Consider the following 13,257-nt stretch of genomic DNA (forward strand, 5'->3'; position numbering starts at 1 on the left):
TACATTCCTATTAAACATATTTTCACATTAGTGATGCTGTAGGTAAGAATTAGAACCAATAGGAGGAACCACCAGAAAGAGGAAACAAAACTCAACAGAAGAGAAAAACAAATTAGCAAATGGTATGCTTCGATCTGCATTCAAATTCCATAGTTCTTTTTCTGGATGTGAATAGCATCTTCCATCATGAAGCCTCTGGAGATGTCTTAGATCCTTGTATTGCTGGGAAGGGTTAAGTCTATCAATATTAGTCATTGCAAAACGTGCTGTTACTGTGTACAACGTTCTCTTTGTTCTGCTCACTTCACTCAGCATCAGACCATACAAGTCTTTCCAGGTTTTTCTGAAGTCAGCCTGTTCATTATTTCTTATAGCACAATAGTATTCCACTACTATCATACACAACTTGCTCAGCCATTCCCCAATTGATGTGCATCCTCTCAATTTCCCATTATTTGCCAGCACAAAAACAGCTGCTGTGAATATTTTTGTACAGGTGGGTCCTTTTCCCATTTGTATGATCTCTTTGGGATATAGCCCTACAAAGTGCTATTGCTGGGTCAAAGGGTATGCACGTTTTTTATAGCACTTTGGGCATAGTTCCAAATTGCTCTCCAGAATGGCTGGATCATTTCACAACTCCACCAACAATGCATTAGTGTTCCAATTTTCCCACATCCTCTCCAACATTTATCATTTTTCTTTTTTGTCATCTTGGCCAATCTGATAGATGTGGTATGGTATCTCAGAGTTGTTTTCATTTGCATTTCTCTAATCAATAGCGATTTAGAGCATTTTTTTCATATGACTATAGATGGCTTTAATTTCTTCATCTGAAAACTGCCTGTTCATATCCTTTGACCATTTATCAATTGGGCAATGACTTGCATGCTTATGAATTTGACTTAATTCTCTATATGTTTTAGAAATGAGGCCCTTATCAAAGAGACTGGTTATAAAAATTATTTCCCATTTTTCTACCTTCCTTCTAATCTTAGTTGCATTGACTTTGTTTGTGCAAAAGCTTTTCAATTTAATGTAATCAGAGTTGTCCATTTTTGCTTTTTGTAACATTCTCTATCTCCTCTTTGGTCATGAATTCTTCTGTTCTCCGTAGATCTGATAGGTAAACTATTCCTTGCTCTCCCAATTTGCTTACAGTATCAGCCTTCATATCTAAATCACGAACCCATTTTGACTTTATTTTGGTATATGGTGTGAGATTTTGATCAATGCCTAGTTTCTGTCATACTCTTTTCCAGTTTTCCCAGCAGTTTTTTTCAAAGAGTGGGTTCTTCCATTTGGAACTATGCCCAAAGGGCTACAAAAATGTGCATACCCTTTGATCCAGCAATAGCACTTCTAGGGCTATATCCCAAAGATCAAACAAATGGGAAAAGGACCCACATGTACAAAAACATTCATAGCAGCTCTTTTTGTGGTGGCAAATAATGGGAAATTGAGAAGATGCCCATCAATTAGGGAACGGCTGAGCAAGTTGTGGTATATGAATGTAATGGAATACTATTGTGCTATAAGAAATGATGAACAGGCTGACTTCAGAAAAACCTGGAAAGAAAGACTTATATGATCTGATGCTGAGTGAAGTGAGCAGAACCAAGAGGACTTTGTACACAATAACAGCCACGTTATACGATGACTAACATTGTTAAACTGAACCCTTCTCAGCATTACAAGGATCTAAGACATCTCCAGAGGCCTCAGGATGGAAAATGCTGTCCACATTCAAAGAAAGAACTATGGAAGTCTAATCGCTATCACTTATTTTTACCTTCTGTTGAGTTTTGTTTCGTCTTTCTGATGGTTCCTCCTATTGGTTTTAATTTTTACTTACAACTTCACTAATGTGAAAATATGTTTAATGGGTATGTAAATGTAAAGCCTATATCAGATTGTGCACCGTCTTGGGGAGTGTGGGGGGAGGAAGGGGGAGAAAAATTTTCAACTCAAAAGCATATGGAAGTGATTGTTGATAAATCAAAATACGTTATTAAAATTTTAAAAATTTAAAAATTTAAAAAATTAAAAAAATAAACAAAGAGTGGGTTCTTGTCCCAGAAGCTGGGGTCTTTGGGTTTATCAAATAACATATTACTATAGTCATACTACTGTGTCTTACATACTTAACCTTCTCCACTGATCCACCACTCTATTTCTTAGCCAGTACGAAGCAGTTTTGATGATTGATGCTTTGTAATACAATTTAAGATCTGGAATTACTAGGCCACTTTCCCCTGCATTTCTTTTCATTAGTTCCCTTGATATGCTAGACCTTTTGTTCTTTCAAATGAATCTTGTTATTATTTTTTCTAACTCTATAATTTTATAAATAATTTTGGTAGTTTGATTGGTATGGCACTGAATAAGTAAATTAGCTTGGGTAGGATTGTCATTTTTATTATATCAGCTCAGCCTGCCCATGAGCAACTGATGTTTTTCCAGTTATTTAGATCTGACTTTATTTGTGTGAAAAGTATTTTGTAATTGTGCTTATAGAGTTCCTGGGTTTGTTTTGGGAGGTAGACTCCTAAATATTTTATAATGTCTACAGTAAGTTTAAATGGAATTTCTCTTTCTATCTCTTGCTGTTGGGCTTTGTTGGTAATATATAGAAATGCTGATGATTTATGTGGGTTTATTTTATAGCCTGCAACTTTGCTAAAGTTGTTTATTATTTCAAGTAGTTTTTTACTTGATTCTCTAGGATTCTCTAAGTATATCATCATGTCATCTGCAAAGAGTGATACCTTGTTTCTTCTTTGCCTATTCTAATACCTTCAATTTATTTTTCTACTCTTATTGCTAAAGCTAACATTTCCAGTATGATATTGAACAACAGTGGTGATAATGGACATCCTTGTTTCACCCCCAATCTTATTGGAAATGCTTCTAGCTTGTCCCCATTACATATAATGCTTGCTGAAGGTTTTAGGTAGATGCTATTTATTATTTTAAGGAAGACTCCATTTATACCTATGCTTTCTAGTGTTTTTAATAGGAATGGGTGTTGTATTTTATCAAAAGCTTTTTCTGCATCTATTGAGATGATCATGTGGTTTCTGTGTTTTGGTGTTGATATGCTCAATTATGCTGATAGTTTTCCTAATATTGAACCACCCTGCATTCCTGGTATAAATCCTACCTGGTCATAGTGTATTATTCTTGTGATAAGTTGCTGTAATCTATTTGCTAATATTTTGTTTAAAATTTTTGCATCTATATTCATTAGAGAAATTGGTCTATAATTTCTTTCTCTGTTTTGACTCTTCCTGGTTTAGGTATCAGCACCATATTTGTATCATAAAAAGAATTTGGTAAGACTCCTTCTTCACCTATTTTCCCAAATAGTCTATATAGTATTGGAATTAATTGTTCTTTAAATGTTTGATAGAATTCACATGTAAATCCATCTGGCCCTGGAAATTTTTTCCTAGGGAGTTCATCAATGGCTTGTTCAATTTCTTTTTCTGAGATGGGGTTATTTACGTATTTTGCTTCCTCTTCTGTTAATCTGGGCAATTTATATTTTTGTAAATATATATCCATTTCACTAAGATTGTCAAATTTGTTAGTATACAATTGGGCAAAATAGTTCCTAATTATTGTTTTAATTTCTTCTTCCATGGTGGTAGATTCACTCTTCACGACCTGGCCCCGGAGTCCCAGCAGGGAGCCTCTCCGCCCGCCTGCCTCCCACCCTCCCAGGACTGCTCAGGGGCGCCCATGTCCTTTTCCTAACTACATTTCCCAGAAGTCCCCGCGGCGTCCCGCCTTTCGGGTTCTGTTTCCTGGACTCGCGGGCCGTGACGTCATCACTCGGCGCAAACTTCGGCGCTGACGTGGCGGGAGCGAGAACGGGGTTTGGGGCTCCTCGGGTTTGGGGGTCACGATGAGGCGTGCGGGCCTCGGTGAGGGGGGGCGGGGAAACTGAGGCAGGCCGGGGTGGAGCAGGAGGACGGAGAGGTTCCTGCGACAGAGAGGGGAACCAAGGCGGCGGGCAGGGCTTCTTGACAGGAGGGGAAACTGAGGCGGGGGTGGGAGAAGCCCAGTGGCGGGGGGGGGGGCAGCCTGAGTGGGAGAGGCCCCACAGGTAGACGGCCCAGGCTCCTGCCATCTCCGCAGGGGGCCTCCTGCTGACCCCGCTCCCTGTGCTCCTCCAGGAGAAGGTGGGCCGCCCACTGGACACCACAGCTATGCCAACAGCGGCTACAGCTCTTTGGAGGAGGAGAACGCCCGACTCACCGAGAGCCTGCGCACCAAGGTGACCGCCATCAAGTCGGTGAGTGGGAGCCGTGGCCTGGAACTGGGGAGCATCCTGGGGCCCCCAGGAACATCCAGGCCGGAGCCAGGGAGCCCTGGCGGTCAGGCGGTCAGTCAGCAAGCCCACAGCGGAGACCTTGAACCTGGGGAGGGCTGGGCACAGGCCCCTGTCCCCGACAGGCGTTCTGAGGCTCGGGTCTGTAAAGTTGCTAGGGGATGGGGGGGCTGCAGGGGGGAAATCCCCCTCTGCCTCCTCCCTCCCCACCTCCCATAGTGTTTGCTTGCACACTCAGAATAAGTAACAAATCCTGTTTCGGGGCTCTCCTTTTTTTGCACCGACTGGTGACTTCACTTGCACAGGAAAGTCCCAGGGCACACGTTGAAGTAGAACAGACAGAAATGTAGGAGACGGAGCCTGGAGCAAAGTCGGGTTTGGGTGAGAAAGCAGTGCTCTGAGGTCAAGAAGAAGGAGGAAGGGCCCTGGAGCTCTCCTCTCCTCTCCCCGGAACCCCCAGCGCCTCCTTATGCTCTACCTTGGTCTCCCCAACAGCTTTCCATCGAAATCGGGCACGAAGTGAAGCATCAGAACAAGATGTTGACAGAAATGGTGAGTGTTGGGCCAGGGGCGGCAGGAAACTTAATCCAATGGGACAGACTTATTTTTGTGTGGAATTTTAGTTTTCCAGTGATCAGGTTTGTGTTTCTCTTCCTCTCTTCCCCTTCTGAAAGGAGCAAAAGAAAAACAAGCCATGTCCCCATTAGCCATGGGCCAGGTGGGGGCCCATGGCCCCTCACATCTCAGTCAGGCCCTGGTGGTCACTGCACTGGCCAGAGAGCCTTCCAGAGGCTTGGACCTCTCAGACTGGGTGGTAGGGACTCCTCTCCTGGTTCTGTATCTTCCAGGCTTTTGCCAAAACTGCCTTTCTTTCTTTTTCTTTCTTTCTCTTCTCTTTTTTTTCCTATCTTTCTCATTCTTTCACTTTCTCTGTCCCTTCTTCCTTCCCTCTCTTCCTCCCTCCCTCTTTCTTTCTCTTCTTTCTTTCCCTCCCTTTCTTTCTGTTATCCTTTCTCTACCTTTCCTCCTCCCTCTCTTCTTTCCTTCCTCCCTCCCTCCCTCCTGTCCTTCCTTCCTTCCTTCCTTCCTTCTTTCCTTCCTTCCTTCCTCCCTCCCTTCCTTCCTCCCTCCCTCCCTCCATTCCTTCCTTCTTTCTTTCCTTCCTTCCTTCCTCCCTCCCTCCCTCCTGTCCTTCCTTCCTTCCTTCCTTCCTTCCTTCCTTCCTTCCTTCCTTCCTTCCTTCCTTCCTTCCTTCCTTCCTTCCCATACATGTGCCCGCATTTGTTCAGCCATCTCCCAGTAGTTTTGGGGTGTAGACCTGCTGATGTTTCTGGATCAGAGGGTTCACGCAGTTTAGTTCCATTGGGGACCTGGTTCTACATTGATTTCCAGAATGGCTGGGCCAGACTACAGCTCCCCCAGCAAGGCGTGAGCGTGCCTTTATCTCCACAGTCCCTCCAGCCTTGCTCATCTTCCCTTTTTGTTATCTTTGCTGTTCTGATGGAAGTGAAGTGGTGGTTCAGACTTGCTTTAATTTACCTTCCTTTTAATTGTTACTGATTTGGAGCATTTGTTCATAGGGGTGTTGATAGCTTGGATTTCTTCCCTTGAGAACTGCCTGTCCATGTCCTCTGACCATAGTCATTTGGAACGTGGGGAACCTGGGTGAACCAACCAGCCCGTAGAGTGATTCTGCCTTCTAGCTTTTCTCCTCTTAGACCAGAGGGGCCCCAAAGGAAGACCCCTCCCCCTCAGGGCTTAGCGAGAAGCAGAAGTCGCCAAGGCAGGGTCTGACTCCCCTTCCTGCCAGGCTGGTCTGCCAGCGCATTTAGGGCTCCTGACTCAGCCATCCTGCAGACAGCGGAGGGGATGGGAGACAGCTGGTCTTGCTGGGGGTGGGGCTCCTTCCCATCTTTCCCTGGAGGAGCCTCTTTCATCAGGGTCCGCCTGCTCAGGTTTTTGCCTTCCTCACTGGCTACTCTGCAGGAGAAGGGGTCAGATCCCAGACCTGACCAGAGGTCTGAGCTGGGTGACCACACTACTCTGCTCTCTGCAGGGGGTCAGGGAAGGCCACTCCTCAGATCGCATCAGGCTGGTGGGGGGTCAGGGCCCATGGCCTGCACCTCCTGGACCCCTGACCACTCTTGCCTCCCTCTCGCAGGACTCAGAGTTTGATTCGACCACCGGCTTTCTGAGCAAGACCATGGGGAGGCTGAAGGTCCTGTCCCGAGGGAGCCAGGCTAAGCTCCTGGCCTACATGGCCCTTTTCTCCTGCTTTGTCTTCTTTGTCATTTATTGGATCATTAAACTAAGGTGATGCCAGCGGCTCTGAGGCTCACGTTTGTGCAGTGGGCAGCCGCCTCCCCTCTCCCGTGGGGATCAGGCTTGGATTATGCCCCCTTCGCCCAGGGGCTCGGCTTGGCTCGGGTCTGAGGATCCCAGCGTGTGGGAGCCACATGTGGGCTTTGGGAAGAGTGACGTCCCTGTGGTGCCTCTAGGGTCTGGGCAGGATTCCCCTGCTCCTCCTCTAAGCCCCCTCCCCTTCCCTTCTCTCCTCTTTCCCCCCTCCCCTTCTTTCATCCCTCTTTCCTCCCCCTTCCCACCCACCCCTATGGTTCCCTTTGTAGATAAAGTCGATTCCATGTGGAGAGACGTGCTGGCATTCTCCTTCTTCTCTCAAACATTCCTTCTTTCCTTCCATGAGACACTTTGGTCTTGGGGAATCTTTTTGGTAGAACCCAAAGCAGATCTGCCAGCCGAGGAAATGTGATGATGAGTTTCTCAGGCTGTGACTCCTGCCTCTTGTGGCCGAATCGTGGGGCGACAGATGATTCCTTGGATCCTGGTGGGTCACGTCCACTGCCCGGGCTGCGCTTCTGATCCGGCTGTCTCAGCTGCAGCTTGGCCCCAGCTCTGGTGCCCTCAGATCGCTGCTGTTTCCTTGTGGAGATGAGGGCATGGCAGAAGAGCCCTGGGGAGAATCGAGCACCCGCCTTCCAGGAATTCTTCAGACAATCTAAAACTAAATTTGCTTTAAAAGCAACGAAAGCTTGTTGATACCTGGTTGTCAAGTTGTTTTAGAATGAAAACACCTGTAATTTAATTATTGTGTAACTGGGTTAGAAATAAAGGTCTGTCAGCATCCTTCTGTGGTCGTGACGTTCATCAACATGGTATCACCAGACCCACTGAGTCACAGCTTGCTCTTTCTGGCCTGTAAGGGTCCTGTTGGGTAATCAGGGAGGGGCCCTCCAGTAATGCAGATTACAGCCCCTCCAAGGGCTTCCCCCTGCAGGCAGCCTAAGGATGAACCCCTTTGGCCTTAGCTTGACCAGCTGGTCCTCAGGTGGCAGGCAGCCTTCACTTCACCACTGCCTGACTTAATTTCCTCATCATAGCCCCTGCCTTCCAGAATTGTTGAGAAGATCCAGTGGGATAAGGATTGTAACATACTTAGCGCAGCCTGGCACCTAGTAGGTGCTTAATAAGTGTTTATTCCCTGCCACATGTGGGGTGCTTTCTTCCCCAATAATATCCCTAATGAGCTCTCTCCCCCTTCCCAGTCATTGTGGCATGAGTGGACACTGCATCACCCGCTCTGTGGAAATCCCCGCCCCCCATGCACCCCTTTGGTTTTTTTGTTCATGGCCCTGCTCTGGTCTGATGACTGACAAGGGCCTGAATGAAGGGGGTGGGAGGGGAAAAGGGGAGAACAGAAGGGAGCTCATCATCAGGATGGACCATGGACAGAAATGGCTGAGCCGAAGGCAGCACAGCTGTATTGGAAGGGATTTAATTTTGCGTGTTTTTGGAGGTCACTATGTAACGTCCAACAGGAAATGTCTCCAGCTCCCATGGAGAGCATGCAGGCCTCTGGGAGTGGTCCAGAGATTGGCGGGCCTCCCTGCCTCTGGGCTTCCGTCTCTGCCCTGCCTCCAATGATCTCCCTGGTAGCTCCAGGGTCACACACCAGTTCCTCTGGTGTTGGAAGGCCATCAAAACCACCCCCCCCACACACACCTTTCCAGGCCTCCTACACGTTATCCACCTTATGTGCCTTTGCATTGGCTGTGCCCCATGATGTCATCCCATGATGGTGATGTCATTCCATGTCTCTTCACCTCCACTGCTCAGAAGCCCTCGCTTGATAGGTACATACTTTTATCCCCAGTTGACCTCATTGGGAGGCCCTCCACCTTCCCTAAAATATGGCTCCCAGACTGGATGGCCACTTTTGTGGAGAGGTCACTCCAGGAGGGGACAGAGAGCCCAGCCCAAGTCCACCAATTGGAGCCTGAGGCTGCAGGAACTGCCACTTGGCTCCAATTTCACTGTGTTATCCTGGAGCCTCTAAGGAGGGACTTTGCCCACACCTTTGTGAAGTCCAGACTGCCTAACTCATGGAGGACCTTCCCATTTGCTGATCCCATGAGAATAGAGATGAGGCAGATATGAGGACCCAGGCTGGTCACTGCTTTCTTACAAAGAGTCTCTTGTAAGACCCCCCTTTCTACCACCCACCCACCTCAGGCTTTCTAGAATTGTTTGCGTTCACCCCCTCAAAGAATTTTCCCAAGATGAGCGGTTCCAATAAATATTCCCCAAGTGGGGGTTTCAGTCCTGTAATTTATTCAATCAACATACAGAACATTTGTTAGACCAGCATGGGGGGGAAGATGATACTTGCCACTTTCCCTGGCAACATTCACGGTCTGCTCAGAGGGGTCTGTGTAGTGCCCGGGGCAGCCTGGCCAGCCTCCTGAGAAGTTCCCACTTGGATCATTTCGTTGATTTGCTCTTTGGAAGTGTGTCCATGTACTTGCATATGACAGAAAGCATGACTTCGTCCGCCCCTGCCCCTATGGATGTTAGCCGCAGGTCCCTGAAATGAAGGGACAGCAGGTAAGGTGTCAGACCTTGGAATGGGCTTTCTCCCATGCCAGCCAAGGCATTGGCCAATCAATAGCATTCCGTTTTTCAAAAGAAATTTAATTATTTACTTTTTAACATTCTTTTTAAAATTTTGAGCTCCATATTCCCTCCAGCCCCTTCCTTAGCCATTGAGAAGGCAAGCTTCACTGCACTCGGTTCATATCTCTGGAAGGGGACAGTATTGTATTGTATTGTATTGTGTTGTATTGTGTTGTGTTGTGTTGTATTGTATTGTATTGTATTGTATTGTATTGTATTGTATTGTATTGTATTGTATTGTATTGTATTGTATTGTATTGTATTGTATTGTATTGATCAGAGTAGCCAAGTCTTTCACAGAGTAACGTCACTCTAAAAGCACATTCCTCACAACTCCCTTATGAAAACTGAGATGACTGCCTGTCCCACCACGGAGTGATTCCCCAGTCATCTCTGCTGGATCCTGCTGGGCTGGGATCTCTCTCCTGGGAGAGCAGAGTTTTCAGGGGATCCCCGAGCCTGAGTCCTGCCTTCCATGCCCATGCCCGGCATCCCAGCGCTTCTTTTGAATCCCCTCCTTTTGTCTGAGAGTTTGTATTCTTAGCTGAGGAATCCCACTCTCCCCCCATCCCCCTCCAGGTGTCACAGCTAACTAAGATGCCCTCCACTTATTTCAGTACTGAAAGGATCCATTGGACCCCTGCTTTAGGAGTTGGTCTCTGTAGCTAAGTACGAATGTTACCTCAGTGGCCAACTCCCAGGTGTTAGCTGTACTGAATTCAGGTGGATGGTGATGGTGCTAAGTCTCTATGGACCAAGCTAGAGGATGGTCTGTTGTTTGAGCTGGGCGGTGTCAGAGGAGGGAATTGCCAGAAAATGGAGACACCCTCTCCAGCAGCCCGAGGCCCCTCCTGAAGAGGCTTTGGATTTGGAGAAGCCCTTGCTGGGGGGTGCTGCCTACATTCTCGATTCTTTGGGTTCCAAGTTTTGTACACTGAAGTTCCCTAAAACTCACGTTGGCCCTTCTGGTGTGTGTGTGGCCTTCCATGACATGGTTGGCATAAGCAGAGGTGGTCCAGCTGATGATGGAAGACTTAATGTCCACAGCCCCAGGTGGACCAAAGTCCAAAGAATGTCCACCAAAAAATATGTTTGATATTCAGAAGCTCCTTCCAGCAATAAGTGGATCACCTGCTTAGATGTATGTGTGTGGTCACACCCCTGTCTAACTGGAAGGGACCTGAGAGTTCATGTGGCCCAAGCCCCAGGTCTTAGGACATTGAGGCCCAGAGAAGGGAAGGGGATGCTCTTGTTTAATGCCTGACAGCCAATAGGGTAAGGCTAGCCATGAGAAGGCACAGACAGAGAACAATAGTCACTTCACTAATGCTGCCTGCCTGTTTCCTCATCTGTAAAATGGGAATATTAATGCCTGTCTTCCAAGGCTATTATGAGGATCAAATGAGATATTTATAAAGTGATTTGTGAACCTTAAAGTGCTATATAAATTCTGGCTGTTTTTTATTATTATTACATTCTGGTTTGGGGAGGATGCAGGGGATGAGAAACAAATCTATTTGTAAGTTAAGTATGCATATTTTAGGAGGATCAAGGAGGACCTGGTGGAGAAGCTGGTGAGTCCACTCAGCTATAGATTACTATCATGGGAAAGATGCTATCATGGTATCATAGTCATCTGAAATACTGTGAGGATGATTTGGACCCTGCCTCCTGGAGGCAGCACCAGGGAGTTATCCTCTGACAGGCCAAGTGTGATGGATTTGGAGTCAAGACACTTGGGTATTGAGCCAGTAGGACAATGGGCTCGCTGCTAAGCAGCTCAGAACCAACCTGAGCTCCCTCAGGTGTAGAATGGGGGAGGCTATCCCACCTCCCTTACATAGGGCCGCATAAAGAAAGTGCCCTCTCAAGGCCGGTTATCTTTTTCTTTTATGTTTTGTTCCAGTTTTCTTACTGATGCCTATTCTAATTGTGTGATGTCTATAAAAATGTACTTTAAGCAGTTCTTGATGACCTATGATATGACTAGGTCGCTGCCTTGTGTACATATTAATAAAATCAATTTATCAAATCAGTCCATAGATCTGGGGAGAGGTGAATAGGGGGGAACAGCCCTTCCACGAGTCCCTACTGTGTGCTGGGCATTGTTCTGAGTGTGTTAAGGGGATGACCTCATTTATTATGTCTATTTAATTTATTTATCTAGCACGCTGTGCAGTCCTACATATGCATTTTCTCCTTTTGTCTGACTTGTCACATTCTAACTATCAGGGTTGAAATCTCCTGCTCTTCAATTTGGTCCTTTTTAAACACAGATAACGTTTCCCTTAAGCGCTTACTAGGGCTGTGCCCTTCAGTAGAAACATGTGTTTAACATTGACACCTTTACCCTGACAATAGTTTCCTTAACCAGGATACAGTTTCTATGTTGTCTCATTTAAAATCAGCTGTATCCAAAATCATGTGTGTAACACCCTGTGTTCTAGAAGCAGTTTGCACATTCTCTGGTAAATGCCTTTCTATCTTAAGGGTGTTTCCTGCTGGAGCCCTAATGTTTGACTTTTCAAGTATGTCTAAAGCCTTCAGAAGGCCCTAATCAACCCATCCCATCGCTGAAATTAGGAATGCCAGTAGATGGTAGAACAAAAGAAAGGATAATTGTTCTGTCGATTTTCTGAAACAAGCTCACCTGAAGAGTCTGCTGACCAAGGCTTTGTCAGTGTATCCCATGGCCCCCCAGTACTGCAGACAGCTGTCAGTCACCTCACGAGAAAGACGACCTGCCTTTAACTTACTCATCGACACCAGCTTGGTTGCGTCAAGGCCTCGCATGTACTGGGCTAGAGATGGGGAGACAAATGTGAACTGATGTGACCTGCTCAAAGCCCCCCTTTTCCCTCACAGGTTCTGGCCCCCTCACCTACAGTCCGGTACAGCAGTGATCGAAGCAGCTCCAGTTCTGTGGCCAGTTCTGCCAGACGGAAGTGCACGACCTGGCTGTCCAGCAGGGGCTTGTTGAAGATGATGCGATTCCGAGCATACTCTATGGTCTGGTGGATGATGTTGGTCAGTGGGCTCAGCACTAAGAGACAGAGAACAGCATGACCACTTCTGGAGAGCGGCCATCGGCCCTCCCCACCATGGGGCCTTTTATAAACAGACAAACCATGACAAACCCCTGAAAGAGCTGAATTCTGACCCAGCTTCACAGACCTGCCCTCACTGAGTCCCCAAAGCCTTCCAATAGCCATTGGAAGTCTGCCATGGAAAGATGGGACAAAAACCCAGAACCCAGAAGACAAAGGAAATTAAATTAAAGCCACATCGTTTTGAATATAGCTGGCATGAATATGCACATAAAAGTACTCTATGTAGAGGACCTGAGGAGGGCAAATGGCTCATCTGGATCTATGTCATAAACCAAGGAGAATGAAGCAGGGAAGCCCCTGGAAAGGACAGAACCATCTTCATAGTTGTACATGCTCCTGCTTTTTTCCAGTGATCAAATGAAATAATATTTGGGGTTTTTTTGTTTGTTTTTTTTTGGGAGGGGGGTTTTGGCTAGCAACGGGATTAAATGACCTGCCCAGGGTCACACAGCTAGTATGTGTCTGAGGCCAGATTTGAACTCAGGTCCTCCTGAATCCAGGGCCGATGCTCTATCTACAGTGCCACCTAGTTGCCCCATAATATTTGTTTTAAAAAAAAAAAGCATAGTGCCTAGCACATAGTAAGGACTATAGAATGTCTAACCCTTGCCCTCTCCCCTCCCTCCTTTCCTTCCCATGGTCTCCATTTTGGAAGCTCTGATCTGGAGATGACAATCCCGCAGCCTGAAAGTTTCAGCTGCATGCTGTGGAACACACTGGGGACTTGGAGAGGAGATAAAATTCTCCAGGGAGCCACTTGTCATTCCCAGTTCACGTGTACAATTACAACACCAGGATGAGGCTACAGGCTCATGTCTGAGTGAGAAACGTGCTGACTTC

At 46.6% G+C, this 13,257-nt stretch overlaps 2 protein-coding genes across 4 annotated transcripts in view; one reads left to right on the forward strand and one right to left on the reverse strand.

Moving 5' to 3' along the window:
- Positions 1-3,823: 3,823 nt before the first annotated feature.
- BET1 (Bet1 golgi vesicular membrane trafficking protein) lies at positions 3,824-7,480 on the forward strand. 2 transcript variants are annotated; one of them, XM_020978580.2, is made up of 5 exons: positions 3,824-3,929; positions 4,182-4,300; positions 4,832-4,888; positions 6,498-6,649; positions 7,072-7,480. In XM_020978580.2, exons 1-5 carry the CDS (start codon positions 3,911-3,913, stop codon positions 7,214-7,216), a joined length of 492 nt encoding a protein of 163 aa, XP_020834239.1. In that variant the 5' UTR covers positions 3,824-3,910; the 3' UTR covers positions 7,217-7,480. The 2 variants fall into 2 exon arrangements, with proteins under 2 accessions (XP_020834239.1, XP_020834240.1); XM_020978581.2 differs by having other exon boundaries at positions 6,964-7,164.
- A 1,441-nt stretch (positions 7,481-8,921) lies between these two features.
- Positions 8,922-13,257, reverse strand: part of LOC110202412 (putative acyl-CoA dehydrogenase 6) — a 43,027-nt gene continuing 38,691 nt past the window's right edge. For both annotated transcript variants that reach the window (XM_020978531.2, XM_020978530.2), the window contains 3 exons: positions 12,189-12,350; positions 11,958-12,108; positions 8,922-9,218 (listed from right to left, as the gene is read on the reverse strand). In XM_020978531.2, the coding sequence (XP_020834190.1) occupies positions 9,116-9,218; positions 11,958-12,108; positions 12,189-12,350 (416 nt within the window). In that variant the 3' untranslated portion in view covers positions 8,922-9,115. The remainder of the gene's footprint in view (positions 9,219-11,957; positions 12,109-12,188; positions 12,351-13,257) is intronic.

Source organism: Phascolarctos cinereus, unplaced genomic scaffold, assembly GCF_003287225.1.
Source record: "Phascolarctos cinereus isolate Bilbo 61053 unplaced genomic scaffold, phaCin_HiC Scaffold_4;HRSCAF=312, whole genome shotgun sequence".
Lineage (NCBI taxonomy): Eukaryota > Metazoa > Chordata > Mammalia > Diprotodontia > Phascolarctidae > Phascolarctos > Phascolarctos cinereus.

What these genes read in the sequence shown, in the direction of transcription:
- BET1 (XM_020978580.2), top strand. An exon ending in AGGTGACCGCCATCAAGTCG is followed by an intron (nt 4,301 to 4,831) that starts GTGAGTGGGAGC and finishes TCTCCCCAACAG; the next exon opens with CTTTCCATCGAAATCGGGCA. An exon ending in TATTGGATCATTAAACTAAG is followed by an intron (nt 6,650 to 7,071) that starts GTGATGCCAGCG and finishes TCTTTTTGGTAG; the next exon opens with AACCCAAAGCAGATCTGCCA.